This window comes from Anomaloglossus baeobatrachus, chromosome 3 (genome assembly GCF_048569485.1).
Source record: "Anomaloglossus baeobatrachus isolate aAnoBae1 chromosome 3, aAnoBae1.hap1, whole genome shotgun sequence".
Taxonomy (NCBI): Eukaryota; Metazoa; Chordata; class Amphibia; order Anura; family Aromobatidae; genus Anomaloglossus; species Anomaloglossus baeobatrachus.
Window position 1 is genome coordinate 91257080 of NC_134355.1, and position 23861 is coordinate 91280940.

A 23861-nucleotide genomic window follows, 5' to 3' on the forward strand; every position below is an offset into this window, starting at 1 on the left:
AGATGTCTGCTTTCTTCCACTGAGGGCCGTTTCACATATCCGGCATTTCGCCGGATTGCCGAATCCAGCACACTCCAGTACAGTACTAATACTGTACAATGGCATTGCGGTAAGCTCCAGTCACATGCTTCGGTCATATGACAGCATGTGACCGGAGGTTGCCGCGATGCCATTGCACTGTATTACACTGTATTGGAGAGTGCTGGATCCGGCAATCCGGCGAAATGCCGGATATGTGAAACGGGCCTAACAGCGCCACACCTGTTCATGGCTTTTGTCAGGCATTGTGGATAAACTCCATTGTATATTCATTTACTGAACCATTAAAGGGGTATTCTCACTATGGAAGTTATTGCCAAACCATGGAATAGCAGGTAGTTTTCAGATCGCTGTGGGTTTGGCCACTGGGGCCCACCGTCAATTCCGCCGAGAATCGGGGATCTGAAGAACCCCTTGTAAATTAAGTGGTGGTTAACCATGCGCACTGGCGCTCTATTCATTCTTATGGTAATGCCAAAGACCTATCGAGGGCAGCGCTTGGCTACCACTGTTGATCACATTAAGAATGGTTGGAGAGAGGTGCAGATGACCGAGCTTGATTTCATTCATATGGAGCTCTTCAGAACACTCTCAAAATTGGAGGGGGTCCAGGCAATCAGACCCACAGCAATATGGACAAGGATTAACATGGATAGGCAATATCTTGCAAAATTGAGGATACAACTTTAAATCTATTAAAAGTTTTTTTTAAAATTGGAATAACTAAGAAGCTGCCATATAAAAAGTTTACAAAATAAATAGTTTTAAGGCCCCGTCACACAGATAAATCTTTGGCAGATCTGTGGTTGCAGTGAAATCATGGACATATTGTTCCATTTGTACACAGCCACAAAGCTGGCACTGATTGTCCACAATTTCACTGCTGCCACAGATCTGCCACAGATCTGCCACAGATCTGCCACAGATCTGCCACAGATCTGCCACAGATCTGCCACAGATCTGCCACAGATCTGCCACAGATTTATCTCTGTGTGTGACAGGGCCTTTAGGGTGTTCTGAACAATATATTGTGAGAAGATAACCAACTTATACAACATACCTTTCCTTCGCTTTTCCAGGAGAGAAAAAAGCCAAATTCATCCACTTTAAACAGGCAATTTGGTTCAAACACAAAAGATTCCTAAAAAAGAATAAGACAGTTCTGATTAAAAGAAATATAGCATATAAATATAAAATGGGACTGAGATCTCAGGATCATTATCTTCAAGGATAGACATTTCGTACGCAAACGACTTCTACACCGACACAGTGAACTAGGTCCAAAACCGGCCGCATCCAACATTATCATCTATAGAACCAGCAAGCATGTAACTCACAGTACAAACCTATATCCCATCAGCATCCCTTGCTATTAGAGGCTCCCAACCTTCACTACAAATGAACACACTACATGATACTTACCCATTGGCAATATGGTGATTCTCACAGTCCTCGGCATTGCCTGGTCTTCCCCACCTGCGGAGCACTGTGTTACGGGGGGCTGTCTGATAATAACTTAAAGGAGTATCAGACAGTCAGGGTCCACCGTGCAAAGACTCTGCTGCAGACTATGGCAGAGTGCAATACCTCTGTTAACTCACAGAAGGATATAATAAGTAAGTAAAGCAATTCCTCCCTTACTTGGAGGGTGTGTGGAATGATCTCTGTTAATAATCACAGAGACAAAGGCAATGTGTGCGAAATGGCACCTACCTAGGTCCGCTCTTCTAGTGGTGCAAAAGAGACGAACAGCAGCGTAAGCCGCACAAAGCTCCTACCTGCGTTCGCTCCACTAGTGTGCGAGGACACGAACCACTAGATATGGCACCTGCCTAGGTCCGCTCTTCTAGTGGTGCAAAAGAGACGAACAGCAGCGTAAGCCGCACAAAGCTCCTACCTCTGTTCGCTCCCCTAGTGTGCGAGGATACGAACAACTGCCAGACGCAGTATAAGGAACGTTACCCTAGCGGCAACGTCCACCTACGAGTCGAATCACAAGGCCCAGCCAGACCATGTGCCTCAGGCACCTGCCTATGTCCGCTCCCCTAAGAGGTAAGGATACGGACAGCAGCCGAAGCTGTAAGGTATAAGAACGCTACCCTGCCGGTAGCGCTCACCTTGCATAGACAGAGGAATGCCTAGAGGAACGTGCACAGGGCGTCTACCCTCATGCATGAACCAAGAGGACTGAGCGCCATGCGGCGTGTGTCAGGGTCTTATATAGACTCTGTGCCTCATCCAAGATGGAGGACACCAGAGCCAATCGGCTGCCAGAACGACAAGAGTGACGTCATGCTGGCCTATCACCGAGCAAGGCGTCACAAGCACATGACCAGCGACCAATCGGCATAGAAGGTGTCAGAGACATGTGACCTCGTGTCAGCGATGATGTCACCCGCACATGTGCAATGGCTCCAAGATAGGACTTAGTCTCCAGCGCTCGCACATGTGCAGTAGCAAGAAATCTGGACTTAGTCTCCAGCGCTCGCACATGTGCAGTAGCAAGAAATCTGGACTTAGTCTCCAGCGCTCGCACATGTGCAGTAGCAAGAAATCTGGACATAGTCTCCAGTGCTCGCAGCAACCGTAACAGTACCTCCCCCTCAAGGGCCCCCCTCCCGGCGACGCAGGTAATCAGCAACTAAGTCGGGAGCATGGACAGCCTCCTCAGGCTCCCAAGAGCGATGTTCCGGGCCGTAGCCCTCCCAATCTATCAAGAAGAACCTGCGCCCTCTAACCATCTTAGACCCAACTATGGCTCGTACCTCATAGCTAGAGCGAGAGGAATCAGAAGCAGGAGAGTGCACTTCACGAGCGTGAGGTAAAATTGCCGGCTTTAGCAGTGAAACATGGAATTTGTCATGGATCCTAAGATGGACGGGTAACTTCAATTGGTAGACTACAGGATTTACCTGTCGAAGAACCTCATAAGGACCCAGGAAGCGAGGAGCAAATTTGACAGAGCTCACTCTAAGTTTCACGTTTTTTGCAGAGAGCCACACAAAGTCCCCTGGAGAAAAGACAGGAGCCGGGCGACGAAACCGATCGGACACCGTCTTCATACGGTCCTTAGCTGCTTGGATTGACTCTTGAGTCCGATCCCAAACCTCTCTGGCATTAGTTGCCCAGTCGGCCACAAGAGGAGGAGGTGCAGCAGCGGGAAACGGTACCGGTACCCTAGGGTGTTGCCCATTATTGAGTACGAACGGTGTCTGCCCAGTGGCCTCAGCCAGCGAATTGTTAAGGGCAAATTCTGCCCAGGGTAGGAGGGAGGACCAGTTATCGTGGTTCTCAGCAACAAAGTGTCGAAGGTATATAATCATGGATTGATTGGTACGCTCAACCAAACCATTGGTCTCCGGATGGTATGCCGAAGATAGATTCAACTCAATTTGCAGAAGGCTACAAAGATCTCGCCAGAAACGGGAAGCAAATTGCGGGCCTCTATCACAAATGATACGATCTGGCATCCCGTGAAGCCTAAAGACATGCTTGAGGAATAGTTTGGCTAGTACCCTGGAAGATGGGATTCTCGATAACGGTACGAGATGAACCATCCGGGAGAAATGGTCCGTAATGACCCACACAAATCTATGTCCCTGTGAACATGGAAGATCACCCACAAAGTCCATGCCTACCACCTCCCATGGTCTATCTGGCACTGGTAAAGGATGCAAGAGCCCAGCCGGTCTCTGCCGTAATGGACGGTTGCGAGCACACGAGTAGCAGGAACCGACATATCTCTTGACGTGGCTGGCTAAGTGTGGCCACCAATACCACCTCTCCAGTAACTCTCGTGTCCGTCTAATACCAAAATGCCCACCCACCTTTGAGGTGTGGGCCCATGACAGTATATCATTCTGTCGATCAGGCGGAACAAAGGTCTTGCCCGGTGGGATTTGGTCTAACGTCACAGGCGAGAGCGTATGAAAAACCCTGGAGGGAAGGATAAGACGAGGTTCGTCAATCTCTTCCTGGGTAGAAAGCATAGAGCGAGACAGGGCGTCTGCCTTGTTATTCTTACTCCCAGACAGATAGTTGATGGAGAAGTGAAAGCGGGAGAAAAACAAGGACCAGCGGGCTTGCCGAGGATTCAGACGCTGAGCGGTTTGTAAGTACGTCAGATTCTTATGGTCTGTATAGACCTGGAAAGGATGTTTCGCTCCTTCCAGCAAGTGACGCCACTCCTCCAAGGCTAATCTCAAGGCGAGCAGTTCCCTATCCCCAATGGTATAGTTTCTCTCTGCCGGTGAAAAGGTTTTAGCAAAGAAGAAACACGGCCTTTTTCTACCTGCACCGTTCTTTTGATACAAGACCGCACCAGCACCCACTGAAGAGGCATCAACCTCTAAGAGGAAGGGCTTACTCTCATCGGGTCTTTGAAGAACGGGAGCAGTTGAAAAGTGTCTTTTTACTGCCTCAAAAGCCTGAGATGTCTCAGTAGACCAGGCTTTGGGATTAGCACCTTTCTTAGTCAAGGCCACCAAAGGGGCCACCAAAGTAGAAAAATGGGGTATGAACTGCCTGTAATAATTTATGAATCCTAAGAAGCGTTGCACCGCCTTCAAGGAATGAGGTTCGGACCATTGCAGGACAGCAGAGAGCTTTGCAGGATCCATAGCCAGGCCCTCTTGTGAGATAATGTAACCCAAAAAAGGCAATGAGGACTGCTCGAATACACATTTCTCGAGTTTAGCAAACAATGAGTGCTCCCTTAAACGGGAAAGGACACGAACGACATCCTGACGATGAGTCTCCAGATCAGGAGAAAAAATCAGGATGTCGTCCAGATACACCACTACTGAGGATAACAGTAAATCCCTGAACACATCGTTTACGAAGTCCTGAAATACTGCGGGTGCATTACATAACCCAAAAGGCATGACGAGGTATTCATAGTGACCGTCTCGGGTGTTAAAAGCGGTCTTCCATTCGTCACCCTTTCGAATTCGTACCAAGTTATACGCACCCCGCAGATCCAACTTCGTAAAAACTTGAGCTCCTCTCAGTCTGTCAAAGAGCTCCGAAATTAAAGGTAATGGGTATTTGTTCTTTATTGTGATTGCGTTGAGACCCCTGTAATCTATGCAGGGACGCAAATCACCCTCTTTCTTCCGAACAAAGAAAAACCCAGCTCCCGCGGGAGAGACAGACTTACGAATGAACCCCTTCTCTAAACTCTCTCTTATATAGGTCGACATGGCCTCCGACTCAGGTATCGACAGGGGGTAAACCCTGCCTTTAGGTGGAACCGAACCTGGGATAAGGTCTATGGCACAGTCATACGGCCTATGGGGTGGAAGAACCTCAGCACCCTGTTTGGAGAACACGTCAGCGAAATCCAGATAGGGTGTAGGTATGGGAGAGAGATCAGTAGATGCAACCGCAATGACCTTAGGTGGTAAGGGAAGACATCGGGACTGACATTTCGAACCCCAACTAATAATGCTGTCAGACTCCCAGTCAATGTGAGGAGCATGAGTCCGAAGCCATGGAAGACCCAGAAGGATGTCGTCTATACCCTCAGGCAAAACAAGAAAAGAAATCTCCTCTATGTGACCCTGAGACAGGGAAAGGCGCAAGGGAACTGTCCTCAATGTAATGGAGTCAGACAACATAGTTCCATTAACAACACGGACAGGAATAGGCGCCTCTAACATGATAGAGGGAATATTGTGTCCCTTTACAAATCCTGAGGACACAAAAGTCCCGTCAGCTCCGGAATCCACAAAAGCCATAATAGGCCATGTATTCTCAGATAACGAGAGCTGACCTGGGATACAACACTTAGAAGGTGCAGAAGACGTCTCTAGTAACCCCCCTCTAATGGTTACTAGACCAGGGAGTTTCCCTGACGACTAGGACACTTGTTGGCATAGTGCCCAGCCTGACGACATACGTAACATATAGGAGGACCAGACTTGCGTAGTCTGGAAGACGTATGACCTAACTCCATAGGAGTGGGAGATGTTTCAGATGCTGAGGAAGATGGTAGTGGACCCTCAACAACTGGAATAGCCCGATGCTTAGGGCGTGAGGAAGAGACCTCGAGTCTACGTTCCTTATGGCGTACATCGATCCTCGTTGCTACTGTGATCAAGTCCTCCAGAGAAGCAGGGACCTCACGAGTAGCAAGAGCATCCTTGACATAGCCTGCCAACCCTCTCCAGAAGATAGGAATCAACACCTTCTCTGGCCAATCTAGTTCTGCCACCAGAGTTCTAAAAGCAATGGCATAAGAACTAGTGGATAACGAACCCTGAGATAGATCTAACAGTCTCAGGGCCGCATCATGGGTAACCTGCGGACCCATGAATACCGCCTTAAGAGCATCAAGAAAGTCTTGATGTCTCAGAGTAACCACATCAGAGCGCTCCCATAGGGGAGTCGCCCATTCTAAGGCTTTGTCCTGAAGTAAGGAGATGATAAAGCCTACTCTGGACCTCTCCGTAGAGAAGCGAGAAGAGTTGACCTCTAGGTGTATCTGACACTGACTAATGAAACCACGACATGATCTGGCATCGCCAGAATATCTGTTTGGCAGAGCAAGTCGAGGATCATGTGCAGATGTCACCATGGTCTGAGGTTTATCCTCTATATTCTTGAGCCGTGACTCAAGTACTTGTATGTAACGGTGTAACTGCTGATATTCTGCCATAACTGCCAGACCCTTGGCTCAGTCCTAATGTTACGGGGGGCTGTCTGATAATAACTTAAAGGAGTATCAGACAGTCAGGGTCCACCGTGCAAAGACTCTGCTGCAGACTATGGCAGAGTGCAATACCTCTGTTAACTCACAGAAGGATATAATAAGTAAGTAAAGCAATTCCTCCCTTACTTGGAGGGTGTGTGGAATGATCTCTGTTAATAATCACAGAGACAAAGGCAATGTGTGCGAAATGGCACCTACCTAGGTCCGCTCTTCTAGTGGTGCAAAAGAGACGAACAGCAGCGTAAGCCGCACAAAGCTCCTACCTGCGTTCGCTCCACTAGTGTGCGAGGACACGAACCACTAGATATGGCACCTGCCTAGGTCCGCTCTTCTAGTGGTGCAAAAGAGACGAACAGCAGCGTAAGCCGCACAAAGCTCCTACCTCTGTTCGCTCCCCTAGTGTGCGAGGATACGAACAACTGCCAGACGCAGTATAAGGAACGTTACCCTAGCGGCAACGTCCACCTACGAGTCGAATCACAAGGCCCAGCCAGACCATGTGCCTCAGGCACCTGCCTATGTCCGCTCCCCTAAGAGGTAAGGATACGGACAGCAGCCGAAGCTGTAAGGTATAAGAACGCTACCCTGCCGGTAGCGCTCACCTTGCATAGACAGAGGAATGCCTAGAGGAACGTGCACAGGGCGTCTACCCTCATGCATGAACCAAGAGGACTGAGCGCCATGCGGCGTGTGTCAGGGTCTTATATAGACTCTGTGCCTCATCCAAGATGGAGGACACCAGAGCCAATCGGCTGCCAGAACGACAAGAGTGACGTCATGCTGGCCTATCACCGAGCAAGGCGTCACAAGCACATGACCAGCGACCAATCGGCATAGAAGGTGTCAGAGACATGTGACCTCGTGTCAGCGATGATGTCACCCGCACATGTGCAATGGCTCCAAGATAGGACTTAGTCTCCAGCGCTCGCACATGTGCAGTAGCAAGAAATCTGGACTTAGTCTCCAGCGCTCGCACATGTGCAGTAGCAAGAAATCTGGACTTAGTCTCCAGCGCTCGCACATGTGCAGTAGCAAGAAATCTGGACATAGTCTCCAGTGCTCGCAGCAACCGTAACACACTGTGTGAGCACAAAACACCTTGATGCTCTCACAGTAGATACCTCATGAGACTCGTTAGGCATACCAAATCCTGGCTCAACCTGACTCTATCAACCGTATCTAGAATCCAAAAGTAGACGGCACTACAGAAAATATATTGTGTGCAGAATTATTAGGCAAATGAGTATTTGATCACATGATAATTTTTATACATGTTGTCCTACTCCAAGCTGTATAGGCTTGAGAGCCAACTACCAATTAAGTAAATCAGGTGATGTGCATCTCTGTAATGAGGAGGGGTGTGGTGTAATGACATCAACACCCTATATAAGGTGGGCTTAATTATTAGGCAACTTACTTTCATTTGGCAAAATGGGTCAGAAGAGAGACTTGACGGGCTCTGAAAAGCCCAAAATTGTGAGATGTCTTGCAAAGGGATGCAGCAGTCTTGAAATTGCCAAACTTTTGAAGCGTGATCACCAAACAATCAAGCATTTCATGGCAAATAGCCAAAAGGGTCGCAAGAAGCGTGTTGGGCAAAAAGGTCGCAAAATAATTGCCCATGAATTGAGGAAAATCAAGCGTGAAGCTGCCAAGATGCCATTTAGCACCAGTTTGGCCATATTTCAGAGCAGCAACATTACTGGAGTATCAAAAAGCACAAGGTGTGCCATACTCAGGGACATGGCAAAGGTAAGGAAGGCTGAAAAACGACCAGCTTTGAACAAGAAACATAAGATAAAACGTTAAGACTGGGCCAAGAAATATCTTAAGACTGATTTTTTTAAAGGTTTTATGGACTGATGAAATGAGAGTGACTCTTGATGGGCCAGATGGATGGGCCAGAGGCTGGATCAGTAAAGGGCAGAGAGCTCCACTCCGACTCAGACACCAGCAAGGTGAACATGGGGTACTGGTATCATCAAAGATGAACTTGTGGGACCTTTTCGGGTTGAGGAGGAGTGAAGCTCAACTCCCAGACCTACTGCCAGTTTCTGGAAGACAACTTCTTCAAGCAGTGGTACAGGAAAAAGTCGGTATCGTTATTCATGCAGGAAAATGCTCCATCACATGCATCCAGCTACTCCACAGTGCGGCTGGCCAGTAAAGGTCTAAAAGATGAAAAAATAATGATATGGTCCCCTTGTTCACCTGACCTGAAGCACATAGAGAACCTGTGGTCCCTCTTAAAATGTAAGATCTACAGGGAGGAAAAACAGTACACCTCTCGGAACAGTGTCTGGAGGCTGTGGTGGCTGCTACACACAATGTTGATCGTAAACAGATCAAGCAACTAACAGAATCTATGGATGGTAGGCTGTTGAGTGTCACCATAAAGAAAGGTGGCTATATTGGTCACTAATTTTTTTGGGGATTTGTTTTTGCATGTCACAAATGTTTATTTCTAAATTTTGTGCAGTTATATTGGTTTACCTGGTGAAAATAAACAAGTGAGATGGAAATATATTTGTTTTTTATTAAGTTGCCTAATAATTCTGCACAGTAATAGTTACCTGCACAAACAGATATCCTCCTAAAGCCCGCTACACACGCTTCAATATATCTCACAATCCGTCGTTGGGGTCAAGTTGTAAGTGACGCACATCCGGCATCGTTTGTGAGGTATCTGCGTGTGACAGCTACGTGCGATCAGGATTGAACGCAAAACCGTTGATCGCAAACACATCGTATCATTCTCTAGAATTGAGCGTTTTGTTGCACGAACCTAGTCAATTGTAACGTGTGACATCCCTCATACGATTTTGATGTCTGAGGCTATGTGCGCAGGTGTGCGCTCTGCACCGCAGCTTAAAAAAGGTCCGCTTCAGAGCGCAGCTGAAAAGCTGCGTTCTGAAGCGCCTCACAATGTCTGTCATGCACTAATCTCTGTCAGTCGGTCACTATCTCTGTCCCTCACTCTCTGTCCATGTCAGTCTATCCCCCTCTCTCATATACTCACCGATCCCCGATCCCCAGCACTGCACGGCATTCACACTGCTCCGGCCGGCTTTTACTGTTTTGAAAAAGCCGGCCGCCCATTAAACAATCTCGTATTCCCTGCTTTCCCCGCCCACCGGTGCCTATGATTGGTTACAGTGAGACACGCCCCCACTCTGAGTGACAGGTGTCACACTGCACCCAATCACAGCAGCCGGTGGGCGTGTCTATACTGTGTAGTGAAATAAATAATTAAATAATTAAAAAAAACGGCGTGCGGTTCCCCCCAATTTTAAAACCAGCCAGATAAAGCCATACGGCTGAAGGCTGGTATTCTCAGGATGGGGAGCTCCACGTTATGGGGAGCCCCCCAGCCTAACAATATCAGCCAACAGCCGCCCAGAATTGCCGCAAACATTATATGCGACAGCTCTGGGACTGTACCCGGCTCTTCCCGATTTGCCCTGGTGCGTTGGCAAATCGGGGTAATAAGGAGTTATTGGCAGCCCATAGCTGCCAATAAGTCCTAGATTAATCATATCAGGCGTCTATAAGACACCCTCCATGATTAATCTGTAAATTACAGTAAATAAACACACACACACCTGAAAAAATCCTTTATTAGAAATAAAAAACACAAACATATACCCTGGTTAACCACTTTAATCAGCCCCAAAAAGCCCTCCATGTCCGGCGTAATCCAGGATGCTCCAGCGTCGCTTCCAGCGCTGCTGCATGGAGGTGACCAGAGCTGCAGCAGACACAGCCGCTCCGGTCACCTCCACGCAGGTAATGAAGACAGCCGCGCGATCAGCTGCTGTCACTGAGGTTACCCGCTGTCACTGGATCCAGCGGTGGCCGCGGGTAACCTCAGTGACAGCTCAGCTGATCGCGCTACTCACCTCAGTTGCTGCGTGGAGGTGATAGGAGCGGCGGTGAGTAGCGCGATCAGCTGCGCTGTCACTGAGGTTACCCGCGGCCACCGCTGGATCCAGTGACAGCGGGTAACCTCAGTGACAGCAGCTGATCGCGCGGCTGTCTTCATTACCTGTGTGGAGGTGACCGGAGCGGCGGTGTCTTCTGCAGCTCCGGTCACCTCAATGCAGCAGCGCTGGAAGCGACGCTGGAGCATCCTGGATTACGCCGGACATGGAGGGCTTTTTGGGGCTGATTAAAGTGGTGAACCAGGGTATATGTTTGTGTTTTTTATTTCTAATAAAGGATTTTTTCGGGTGTGTGTGTTTATTTACTGTAATTTACAGATTAATCATGGAGGGTGTCTCATAGACGCCTGACATGATTAATCTAGGACTTATTGGCAGCTATGGGCTGCCAATAACTCCTTATTACCCCGATTTGCCAACGCACCAGGGCAAATCGGGAAGAGCCGGGTACAGTCCCAGAACTGTCGCATCTAATGTATGCGGCAATTCTGGGCGGCTGTTGGCTGATATTGTTAGGCTGGGGGGCTCCCCATAACGTGGAGCTCCCCATCCTGAGAATACCAGCCTTCAGCTGTATGGCTTTATCTGGCTGGTTTTAAAATTGGGGGAACCGCACGCCGGTTTTTTTAATTATTTAATTATTTATTTCACTACACAGTATAGACACGCCCACCGGCTGCTGTGATTGGGTGCAGTGTGACACCTGTCACTCAGAGTGGGGGCGTGTCTCACTGTAACCAATCATAGGCGCCGGTGGGCGGGGAAAGCAGGGAATACGAGATTGTTTAATGGGCGGCCGGCTTTTTCAAAACAGTAAAAGCCGCCGGAGCAGTGTGAATGCCGTGCAGTGTCGGGGATCGGGGATCGGTGAGTATATGAGAGAGGGGGGGAAACTTCAGTCACTCGGGGGATTAGCGGTCACCGGTGAGTCCTTCACTGGTGACCGCTAATCAGGACGCGGCACAGACAGAGCCGCAGCATGACCGTGAAGTCGGGTGAAGTTCACCCGAGTTCATTCTGACAGTGCGGCTCTGTCTGTGTCTGCTGTCATCTGCCATTCAGCTCTGCTACATGGCTGTCTGTGTCTGCTGTTAGCGGCCATGTAGCCGAGCTGAATGGCAGATGACATAGTAAAAACGCATCCCTACACATTACACACGCTTGGCAAGTCAATAAATAAAAAAAAAAAAAGGTGCCCAATGCATACGTCACAGAACACATGATCTAAAGGATCGCACACAAAATTGACCAATTTAACATAGACTACTAACGCACGTGTGACAGCAAATGAACGACCAACGTGAAATCTCATAAGATCCCGTATGCAACCTGGGCGTGTCACATCGCAAATGCGATTGTACAACTAATTGCAACGTGTAAAGTGGGCTTAAAGCCAGCTTTACACCTTACAATTAGGGATGCGATCTCGTATGCGATGTGACACGCCCAGGTTGCATATGCGATCTAATGAGATTGCACGTAGGTCGTTCATTTGCTGTCACACGTGCCTTAGTAGCCTATGTTAAATTGATCAATTTTGTGTGCGATCCTTTAGATCATGTGTTCCGTGACGTATGCATTGGGCACCCTTTTTTTTTTTATTTATTGACTTGACAAGCGTGTGTAATGTGTAGGGATGCGTTTTTACTATGTTATCTGCCGTTCAGCTCTTCTACATGGCCGCTGACAGCAGACACAGACAGCCATGTAGCAGCGGTGAATGGTAGTTCACAGCAGACACAGACAGAGCCGCACTGTCAGAATGAACTCGGGTGAACCTCACCCGACTTCATGGTCATGCTGCGGCTCTGTCTGTGTCGCGCCCTGATTAGCGGTCACCAGTGAAGGGCTCGCCGGTGACCGCTAATCTCCTGAGTGACTGAATTGAGCAGCCCTCTCTCATATACTCACCGATCCCCGATGCTGCACGGCATTCACACTGCTCCGGTGGCTTTTACTGTTTTGAAAAAGCCGGCCGCCCATTAAACAATCTCATATTCCCTGCTTTCCCCGCCCACCGGCGCCTATGATTGGTTACAGTGAGACACGCCCCCCACGCTGAGTGACAGGTGTCACACTGCACCCAATCACAGCAGCCGGTGGGCGTGTCTATACTGTGTAGTGAAATAAATAATTAAATAATTAAAAAAAACGGCGTGCGGTCCCCCCAATTTTAAAACCAGCCAGATAAAGCCATACGGCTGAAGGCTGGTATTCTCAGGATGGGGAGCTCCACGTTATGGGGAGCCCCCCACCCTAACAATATCAGCCAACAGCCGCCCAGCATTGCCGTATACATTATATGCGACAATTCTGGGACAGTACCCGGCTCTTCCCGATTTACCCTGGTGCGTTGGCAAATCGGGGTAATAAGGAGTTATTGGCAGCCCATAGCTGCCAATAAGTCCTAGATTAATCATGTCAGGCGTCTATGAGACACCTTCCATGATTAATCTGTAAATAACAGTAAATAAACACATGCCCGAAAAAATCCTTTATTGGAAATAAAAAACACACACATATACCCTGGTTCACCACTTTAATCAGCCCCAAAAAGCCCTCCATGTCCGGCGGAATCCAGGATGGTCCAGCGTCGCATCTAGCGCTGCTGCATGGAGGTGACCGGAGCTGCAGAAGACACAGCCGCTCCGGTCACCTCCACACAGCAAATGAAGACAGCCGCGCGATCAGCTGATCTGTCACTGAGGTTACCCGCTGTCACTGGATCCAGCGGTGGCCGCGGGTAACCTCAGTGACAGATCAGCTGATCGCGCTACTCACCTCAGTTGCTGACTGGAGCTGACCGGAGCGGCGGTGAGTAGCGCGATCAGCTGCTGTCACTGAGGTTACCCGCGGCCACCGCTGGATCCAGTGACAGCGGGTAACCTCAGTGACAGATCAGCTGATCGCGCGGCTGTCTTCATTAGCTGCGTGGAGGTGACCGGAGCGGCTGTGTCTGCTGCAGCTCTGGTCACCTCCATGCAGCAGCGCTAGATGCGACGCTGGAGCATCCTGGATTACGCTGGACATGGAGGGCTTTTTGGGGCTGATTAAAGTGGTGAACCAGGGAATGTGTGTGTGTTTTTTATTTCCAATAAAGGATTTTTTCGGGCGTGTGTTTATTTACTGTTATTTACAGATTAATCATGGAGGGTGTCTCATAGACGCCTGACATGATTAATCTAGGACTTATTGGCAGCTATGGGCTGCCAATAACTCCTTATTACCCCGATTTGCCAACGCACCAGGGTAAATCGGGAAGAGCCGGGTACTGTCCCAGAACTGTCGCATATAATGTATGCGGCAATTCTGGGCGGCTGCTGACTGATATTGTTAGGGTGGGGGGCTCCCCATAACGTGGAGCTCCCCATCCTGAGAATACCAGCCTTCAGCCGTATGGCTTTATCTGGCTGGTTTTAAAATTGGGGGGAACCGCACGCCGTTTTTTTTAATTATTTAATTATTTATTTCACTGCACAGTATAGACACGCCCACCGGCTGCTGTGATTGGGTGCAGTGTGACACCTGTCACTCAGCGTGGGGGGCGTGTCTCACTGTAACCAATCATAGGCGCCTGTGGGCGGGGATAGCAGGGAATACGAGATTGTTTAATGGGCGGCCGGCTTTTTCAAAACAGTAAAAGCCGCCGGATCAGTGTGAATGCCGTGCAGCGCCGGGGATCGGGGATCGGTGAGTATATGAGAGAGGGGGATAGACTGACATGGACAGAGAGTGAGGGACAGAGATAGTGACCGACTGACAGAGATTAGTGCATGACAGACATTGTGAGGCGCTTCAGAACGCAGCTTTTCAGCTGCGCTCTGAAGCAGACCTTTTTTAAGCTGCGGTGCAGAGCGCACACCTGCGCACATAGCATCAGACACCGAAATCGTATGATGGATGTCACACGTTACAATTGACTAGTTTCGTACTACCAAACGTCCAATGTATGAGGAATAAACGACGTGTATGCGATCACCGTATTTTCGTTCAATATCGATCGCATGTAGGTTTCACACGCAAATACATCACGAACGATGCCGGATGTGCGTCACTTACAACTTGACCCCGACGACGGATTGAAAGATCTATTGAAGTGTGTAAAGCAGGCTTTAGATAGCCAAATCTAACAAAACCCACTACAACTTCCAAAAATATTAAGCTTTGATATTTATGAGTCTTTTGGGTTGATTGAGAACATAGTTGTTGACCAATAATAAAAAAAAATCCTCTAAAATACAACTTGCCTAATAATTCTGCACACAGTGCACATACTTTCAAAATAGCGGACATTATTAGCCAATATGTTTTGGCTGAAAAATAGGACATTCTCAATCATCTATCTATCTATTTATTGTAATATCCGTAATCACATCTACCACATTTTTCTCTTTTCCCTCTAAAGAGTCTGTCATCCACATGCTGTTCTCTGGGTCAACTTCATAAATTCCTCTGTTCTCCTCTTCCCACACAAGATACTCCTTGTAAGGCCTGTTTCACACGTCAGTGATTCTGGTACGTTTGTGCTTTTTTTTAAAACGTACCAGAATCACTGACATACGCAGACCCATTATAATCAATGGGTCTGCTCACACGTCAGTGATTTTTCACTGAACGTGTCTCCGTGCAGTGTGCACGCGTGGCCGTGATTCTGCATGGAGACAAGTCAGTTTTTTTCTGGCATCACTGATGACCCACGGACCACACTATGGTGTGATCCGTGTGTGATCAGTGAAACACGTACCAGAAAATCACGGACATATTAAATATTAAATATTTTCAACTTACCTTACCTGCGATTCGCTCTGCAGCCTCCGCTCTCGGCAGCTTCTGCCTGGCTCATGAATATTCATGAGAGCAGGAAATCCTGACCAGGAAGTAGGTGCTGAGAGCGGTGGGCGGACGCTGCAGAGCTGGAGACTTCAGCACCATGTACAGCAGCAGTGAAGGCAGGTGAGTAATGTCCATATGCAATCACGGATCACGGATTGCACATGGACAACCACGTGTGCCGTGAATCATGTGCGTGTTTTACACGTCAGTGAAGAACATCTGTGTGAAACGGGCCTAAGGCTGGGGTCACACTAGCGTATGGCATCTGATGCGAGAGCATCGGATGTGATATGCTAATGACTCTCGGCTACTGCTCTGCTGCGAGCGTGAGCTGAGTTTCATGTGAGTGTGATCTGATCTTGCAATCAGATCACAGCTGCAGAGGCGAGGAAAGGGTTAATCCCCCATCTCCTCCATTGTCAGCCTGTTTGTATATATCACTGCACTTGGATGACATCCGAGTGCAGTCCGAAATTTCTCTCGCACCCATAGACGTGTATGAGTGCGAGTGACATGACTCTCGCAGACAATTCCAGCATCCTGCGATTTTTTTCTCAGTTTGATTAGGGCTGAGGAAAAAGACGCAGATCTGAGCTGCAGCATTGTCTTACATAGGGACGAGTGCAATGCAAGATTTTCTAACTGCACCCATGCGAGTCATATGCCAGTGTGACTGCCCTAACTCTGTCCTCAATACAGATTTGTCTCAGTGGCAGCAATAAACCATTCAGTCTCTTACCTCTTCATATCTGTCAAACATAGCTCCATCTTGCATGAAAGTAGGAACAGCCTTCTGCCAATTGAATTCATATGGTTTGGCCATGTTTACTTTACAGAGGTCTGGAAGATATAACACGAAAAAAAAACAGAATTATGGTGACATCTGATGCACACAGGTAAAATGTAATCAAATACATTTATTTGCGATACAATATATATATATATATATATATATATATATATATATATATATATATACTGTATATATATATATATATATATATATATACAGTATTTACTCCAAGTGTTAAAGTATTGCCCACTGGTCATACCGGAGCCTAGTATTTATCACTTGGCCGCTCTCAGAGGGGAAGTCCTTCTGCCCGTATAGTCATTGCTGAGGTTCCTCAGCGCTCAGGAGGACATACCACATTTACAGAAGGAATGCTAAACTGCTTAACCTGCTAAACCTTGCCTGGCAATACAGCCAATACATCTCAGCCAGAAAGTAGCGCTAAGCAAGAATTATAGACTGCTCCGACCAGGAGCTTAGGAATCGGAGTAGAGGTTTCCGATCAGCCGCTATCATCATGGAACACCTCAGTCTGGTCATAAATACTCCTGCAGCAGCCACTGAGGAAGAAATATTCCTGCTTTATTACATGTGTAGGAAGAGTAAGTACGGGTTTAATACTTGATTCTTTTGGATGTCCTGATGAAGGAGATAGATATGTCTCTGAAACGCATAGACCTGTGAACAAATAAAAAGGAATTTATTAACCCTTGACTCCTGTGGTTCCAGCGCGGCTTAAACCCATACTTACTCTTCCTATACTGAATCTTTTTCGGGGCTGCTGCTGACCACCACCATTGTATGTGCTACAAGCATTTGTGACTTTCACAACTGAACCAGGTGAGTACGACCACATTACCACCCTCAATATCCCAACCGGGTAAGACCCTATTTTGCGCTCTTTATCCACAGCTCCTCATCTATCTGCTTTATTACATGGACAGATGTTCTGCCATTGTGAAAGTTGTCCTGAGGCCTCAAGTTTGGTTCACACAATGAGATTTCGCTGCTGTGTATTTTTGCTGCATCAAAAATACAACGTCTAAGGCGACATCCACATGATCAGGAGACACTGCGATCTAGACGCAGCGTGATTACTCTCGCAGAGACACTAGTGTTCTCTGTGGGACAACGCAATGTCCGTGCCCATGATCAGGGATCTGGGCGTAGCGTTTTTTGCTGAGTTCTCCCGCTGAGAACACTGTCTTCTCCGCAAGCATAAATAGACATGCTGCAGCTCGGAAAGCCGTGTGCACGTCAGTTTACGCCATGTAGAGAAGATGCAGGGAGGGCAAGAGATTTCTATAAATCCCATCCACTGTGCTCGTACTGTACAACGCAGCGTTTTGGATGCAGTGAAAACACTCTGTGTCCAAAATGCTGCTAAAACTGATTATGGGAACTTAGCCTTACAGATGGGATTTATAGAAATCTCCTCTTATACGACATAAAAAAAAAAGAGAAGGGGGTGTGAAACAAATGGGATCACCGATAAGATATAGACTAGCAAAAATGTAATGTTATTAATGAAAAATAGCAAAATAACACTAACACACATTAAAAACATTTACAAACACACTCCATAAATTGAACAAAATGACTGGGGTTGCATATGATAAAGCATGGACCCCTATTCTTTCATCCTCCAAATGTATGCAATATATGAACAATAAATACAGTAGATTGGGATGTGGCGACGTGTTTCAGCATGTATGGCTCGGTGTGTCACTTCTGACACGTGTCATGGGTTAGCCATCACTGCTCTAGGCAATAAGCACCATTGTATAAGTAAAAAGCAGTGATGGGGATGCAGGTGCCTCTTTTATTGTCAGAATCAGTATGGTTGTGAGGTCAGACCTTCCCTCTCGGACTATCTTAGGCTAGGTTCACATTTCCGTTGTTTATGATCAGTCACAATCCGCCGCTCTGATAAACGCAATACGTTTGGCGGATTCCGTTGTTTCCCATAGACTTGTATGAGCGGCGGATTGTGACTGATGCCCTTGCGTTGCATCCGCTGTCCTACTGATCAGTCGTGGAACGACTGACCGTTGGGCGACAGGAACGCAGCAAGTAACATTTTTTAAGCAGCGGAATCCTTATGTTTTCACTATGCATGCTCAAATCTTGTGTTTAATCATTCAAATGAATGTCTCTCTCTCGGCGGCCGGCTTCTGTGAGCTGATCTCTCGGCCACTGGCTTTTGAGAGCGATCAGCTGATCGTTCACAATAGCCAGCCGATCAGCTGATCGCTCACAAAAGCCGGTGGCCGGGAGATCAGCTGATCGCTCACAAAAGCCGGTGGCCAGGAGATCAGCTGATCGCTCACAAAAGCCGGCGGCCGGGAGATCAGCTGATCGCTCACAAAAGCCGGTGGCCAGGAGATCAGCTGATCGCTCACAAAAGCCGGTGGCCGGGAGATCAGCTGATCGCTCACAAAAGCCGGTGGCCAGGAGATCAGCTGATCACTCACAAAAGCCGGTGGCCGGGAGATCAGCTGATCGCTCACAAAAGCCGGTGGCCAGGAGATCAGCTGATTGCTCACAAAAGCCGGCGGCCGGGAGATCAGCTGATCGCTCACAAAAGCCGGTGGCCAGGAGATCAGCTGATCGCTCACAAAAGCCGGCAGGTGGGAGATCAGCTGATTGCTCACAAAAGCCGGCGGCCGGGAGATCAGCTGATCGCTCACAAAAGCCGGCAGGTTTGAGATCAGCTGATTGCTCACAAAAGCCGGCGGCCGGGAGATCAGCTGATCGCTCACAAAAGCCGGCGGGAGGGAGATCAACTGATCGCTCACAAAAGCCGGCGGCCGGGAGATCAGCTGATCGCTCACAAAAGCCGGCGGCCGGCTATTGTGAATGATCAGCTGATCGTTCTCTCTATCTCGTTTTACAATGGAATCCGCTTTATCATGTAAATGAATTCCAATTCTTGTCATCCAATGTACAACGCATCAGTCACAAGCATCAAGCAACGCATGTGACTGATGCAAAACAACCGAAATGTGAACCTAGCCTTAAGGCATATCCTCGGACCAACTGGGGACAGAGTAACAAAACAATTACTGACTTCTAATTTAACCAATAAATAAATAAATAACCACAATAAAATATACAATGGGAGAAAGAAATAAAAAAAGAAGTCATTATGATTCCTTCGATCATGTGTTTGTAGCCAGTTACATGGTTAATACACAGTGATATAATATTTATGTTGGGACACATCCTGGCAACCAGCATAGGTTTCTTGAAAGCCGCCTCTCTCATAAATCAAAGTAAAGCCTGTCTGACCATAAATCCAGTCTTAATTAGTTTATGTCTGTGGGCGGATGGAGGGATGCATTAGAGAACATTTCCCTTTAAACAGCTTCCTTGCCTGACCTCCTGGATTAGTGAAAAGTGGAGCATTATTTTCACTTTTAGCCTATGTGCAAAATAGTTATTGATTTTGAAAAAGCCCAAACGTGATGGAAAGTGAGAGTTTTACATAAAATAGGAATTAAATAATAACACGGGAGCCCCATACTAAACCACGAAGAAGCAGCATAGATCCTAAAGGAGTCACAGATGAAATATCCTAATAGTAAGATGTAATGTGGAATGCAGAACAAAACAGAGCTCGCCTGTGACAGCGGCGTAACGATGATCTGTCCATTTGCCATAAAACGAGACAATAGTACCCCAGTCATCCTGCGCCCCCCCGCTAATGATGTCTCCGACCTATCTAAAGCGGAATGTGGGCGTTGGATCCAAAATTCCACTTCCATGCCACTGTACTTTTTAACTGGTGGCTGTGACGGATATACCCCTGCCATCTATCAGCCATGAAATCATGTTTTTTAACACTAGAAGTCCCAGAGAGGGGTCATTTAACATTTCTACCTTTGGAACCCAGAGACGGGTCGAATGACCTGACGGATTTTAGCTAACATCCTATAATCACCGTCTTTTGTTCTGTAATTAAGGCCATTACTGTTGTACCGCAGGAGTTTGTTGTTTTCCATTGAGTTTAGCCATTTCGTTTCTAGTTAGTTAGGTCAGTTTGGACTAAGGGTCATTTGATCCTCTTTCGGGACTTCAGGGGGGAGCTCGAAATTTCTGGGACTTCTAGTTTTAATGGATACATTATGAGGTTCAATCACTATCACGGTCGTCTCCCTGCTTTTAAGAGAAAAGTGACAGTCTTTCTACTGGAGCCTCTCATTTCCATCTAGACTCCACATTTCAATGAAGTTTCCTTTCTTCTAGTGCGTCATGAATTAATGTCAGTTTGGTTACCAGCATCTCATAGCAGTACAGGTCAGCTGTAGCTGCTTTTGAGCCCACACCCCTTTAGATTTAAATAGTGAGGTTTTCCCAGCAGTTCTTGCTGTTGATAGAATGCATTCTACTCTGGCTATCCTGGTGGAAGGAGCGACTGGAGAACTGTCCTGTGCCCATCCAATTTGTACTTAGGAGTCTGTCTGCAGCTGTGGATTTCGGTATTCATGTCCTTCGGTTTACCCCCCTGTCTGTCCTTCCTTTCCCTCTGTGTTTATTAGTGCAGCGGTGGGACTAGTGTCTCCCGCGGGCCCCCTCACTAGACAGGGTGTTTGCAGGGCTAGTGAGGGATTAGGGATGCTAGGGAGCTGATGTAACAGCTTGAGGTCAGTTCAGGAGGTGTACTCTCACCCCTCTCCCTAACTGCAGGGGCCACTGTTGTAAATTGTCTCGTTGTCCCCTCTTGTTCGTTGTGTGTTTTGTAGTGCGTCAGACGCCCATAGGTCTGAATGCCAGTGTCACGCAGTGCTTTTGGACTTTATCTCTGAGCATGGTATTCACTTTTCATAACAAATAAATTAAATCAAAGTCATTACAGCCCATGGCATCCATTTAATGCGGTTGTCCAAGCTTATGATACTGTATTGCTAACATATTCTTAGGATAAAAAAAATCAAACGAATGAAAAAAGTCATCAGCTCACCTGCGATAAAAAATGTCCATGGATTCAGAAAATTATTCTTACAATGTTCGATCTTCAGGACTGGCTATCCCGAGTGAATATAGCAAACAAGTAAAGACACTCCTTTATATATCCATACCTTGCACATTTCGGGCGTTATGTCCTTGCCTATGAGTACCTTAAATGTAAGGACATAAAGTCTGAAATGCGTAAGCTACCGCTTGTTCCTATGGATTTCTTTTAACTTTTTTTGTCTTGTTATTCTGACCAAATAAAGGAGTGTTGTTATGAAGTCAGTGTTGGATCCCATTATCTTTTTCTTGTTTTCTATATTCTTAGGATAAGTCATCAATAGTGATGGGTGAATAGTAAGGGTATGTGCCCACGATCAGGACTCACTGTCTCTCGGACACAGCGGGTCCCGACCTGCGAGGCCACGAGTCTCCTCTGCAGGTGAACGCAGGAGACCGCAGGGCTCGTACCCACGATCAGGGTTCAGTGCGCTGCGGTCTCTTGCTTGTTTTCTCCCTACGGAGGACACATGCAATTCAACAGCAAACAACTGACATGCTGTGGTCTGGAAAGACGCACCGTCGGTCAGTGTTTGCTGTAGAAAAAACAATTTTCTAGAAATCCCATCTTCTATACTTGTACTGTACAATGCAGTGTTTTAGACGCAGCTGAAGCATGCTACATCCAAAACACCGCAAACACTGATCGTGGGCACGCAGCCTAACTATTCCTGTTCGGATTATTCGTAACGAATCTCAAAGTGCTATTGCAGTATTCTTCACGAATAACGAACCTAATGCAACTCAATGGGAAATCTGAGCAATTTTCTTGTCGTAACGTATACTGGAATAGTAATTGATATTCGATAGGCATTATCCCAACACGAATAGTTACTATTCACCCATCACTAGTCATCAATATCAGGTCAACACACCCAACACCCCCAGCAATGCTGTTATTAGGTCTTGTGGATAGGATAGGTCACCAATATCAGATGAATGGGATTCTGACATCTGGCACCACACCAATCAGCTGTTTTACGATTTGATGGTGGCCTGATATAAAGGAAAAGAGAGCTGGAACACCACAGCTCCATTCACACAATAATGGGTATTGTCCAGATCTAAATAGGAAATAAGCTGCAGTACCGAGATCAGCTACTAGACAGTGTGCGGAGCTGTTATGCCGCTACACCACAAGAACATAAAACCAGGTATCGCAACCCTACTAATCCGATATTGATGACATATCCTAAGTCAAGATAACCCCTTTAAATCATTTGGGCTATAATTTACAGATACATCATAAAAAGCTATTGAAAATCTCATGATATACCCATTATAGATGTCATGTATAGACTGTTACAGTATACTTTTTTTTTTAGGTATATGAAATAGCAGTCATAATAAATGGTATATACCACCATACTGATACATAGGCTAAAGGCGTTCGGTCTCTATAACTATGGGCACATTTAGCATGTACGCCCGCAGCGTTCCAGTTGTACTCACTAAACATAGGGTAAAAGTGCTCTGTACTATAAGCCACACAGTCTGGGTCCAGGGCTTCCATGGCCGGCCACCTTCAGGCAGGATACACAAAGGATCCCTGTTACATTAGGAAGGATGGGCAGTTTGCTTTGCTTCCAGAACATGTGCTCGCCAGTGACCCTTGCCTGACATTGCCGGCAATATGCTGGTGTGTCTGTCCATGTGATACAGCCCTAATTACACTAAAATTAAATTATGCAACATTTGCACTTGTCCATAATAAATATCCATATTGACTATTGACTTTGGGATTAACTACAGCTTTTACCAAGACAATATGTCTACATTTTATTTTGACTACATTGCTAATTTCCTTACAGCTTTTATAATAGCACATTCATTTTCTTACAGTCTCTATTCAGTCATCTGATTATTCCTAGAAGGACTATCCTGCGGGGCACGATCATCAGCAATATAAGGGCAGCATACATCAAGTCATATTCTATTAAACTGCACTTTTCTAAAATCAACATCTAGTGCGGCCAATCAAATAACCCCCCCCAAAAAAAAAAGAAAACTGACAATAATGTATCTCTATGGCTGCGTGCCCATGATCAGGGTTCACAGCGTCTTGGATGCAGCATGTTACAGCTGTGTCCAAAACATTGCGCAGTACAAGCACAGTGGATGGGATTTATAGAAATGCCATGCCCACTGTGTGTGTGCGGCCCGCAGCGTAAACTGATCTGCGGTGCAACTGTCCGAGCCGCAGCATGTCAATTCTTTGCTGTGGAGTCTCAAGTGTTCTCTGTAGGGAGAACACAGCGAGAGACCACAGCGTCCCTAACCCTGATGGTGGGTATGGGCAGCAGCGGTCTCCTGCGGGTCCTGATCGTAGGCACGTACCCTAAGGCTGACCGAAAGTCGGGGATCATGCACACTGAGCCGAAATCCAGCGTCGGGCGGCAATGACAGCAGAGAGGTGAGTGAGATCCTCCTCTGACTCTGACATATTCATTAGCATGTTAGCACACCCACAGGGGCGTGCTAACATGCTAATGGGGCCAACTAGCCAGGGGAACTAACGCCCTTGTGACTA

General features: G+C 47.1%; 1 protein-coding gene across 5 annotated transcripts in view; it reads right to left on the reverse strand.

Annotated features, from left to right (window-relative positions):
• The window catches only part of PLCB4 (phospholipase C beta 4), a 516205-nt gene that overhangs the window by 225384 nt on the left and 266960 nt on the right, over positions 1-23861 (reverse strand). For all 5 annotated transcript variants that reach the window (XM_075339305.1, XM_075339306.1, XM_075339302.1 and 2 more), the window contains exons 4-5: positions 16265-16365; positions 1100-1180 (exon numbers count right to left, since the gene is read on the reverse strand). In XM_075339305.1, coding sequence (XP_075195420.1) covers positions 1100-1180; positions 16265-16348 — 165 coding nt within the window. In that variant the 5' untranslated portion in view covers positions 16349-16365. The remainder of the gene's footprint in view (positions 1-1099; positions 1181-16264; positions 16366-23861) is intronic.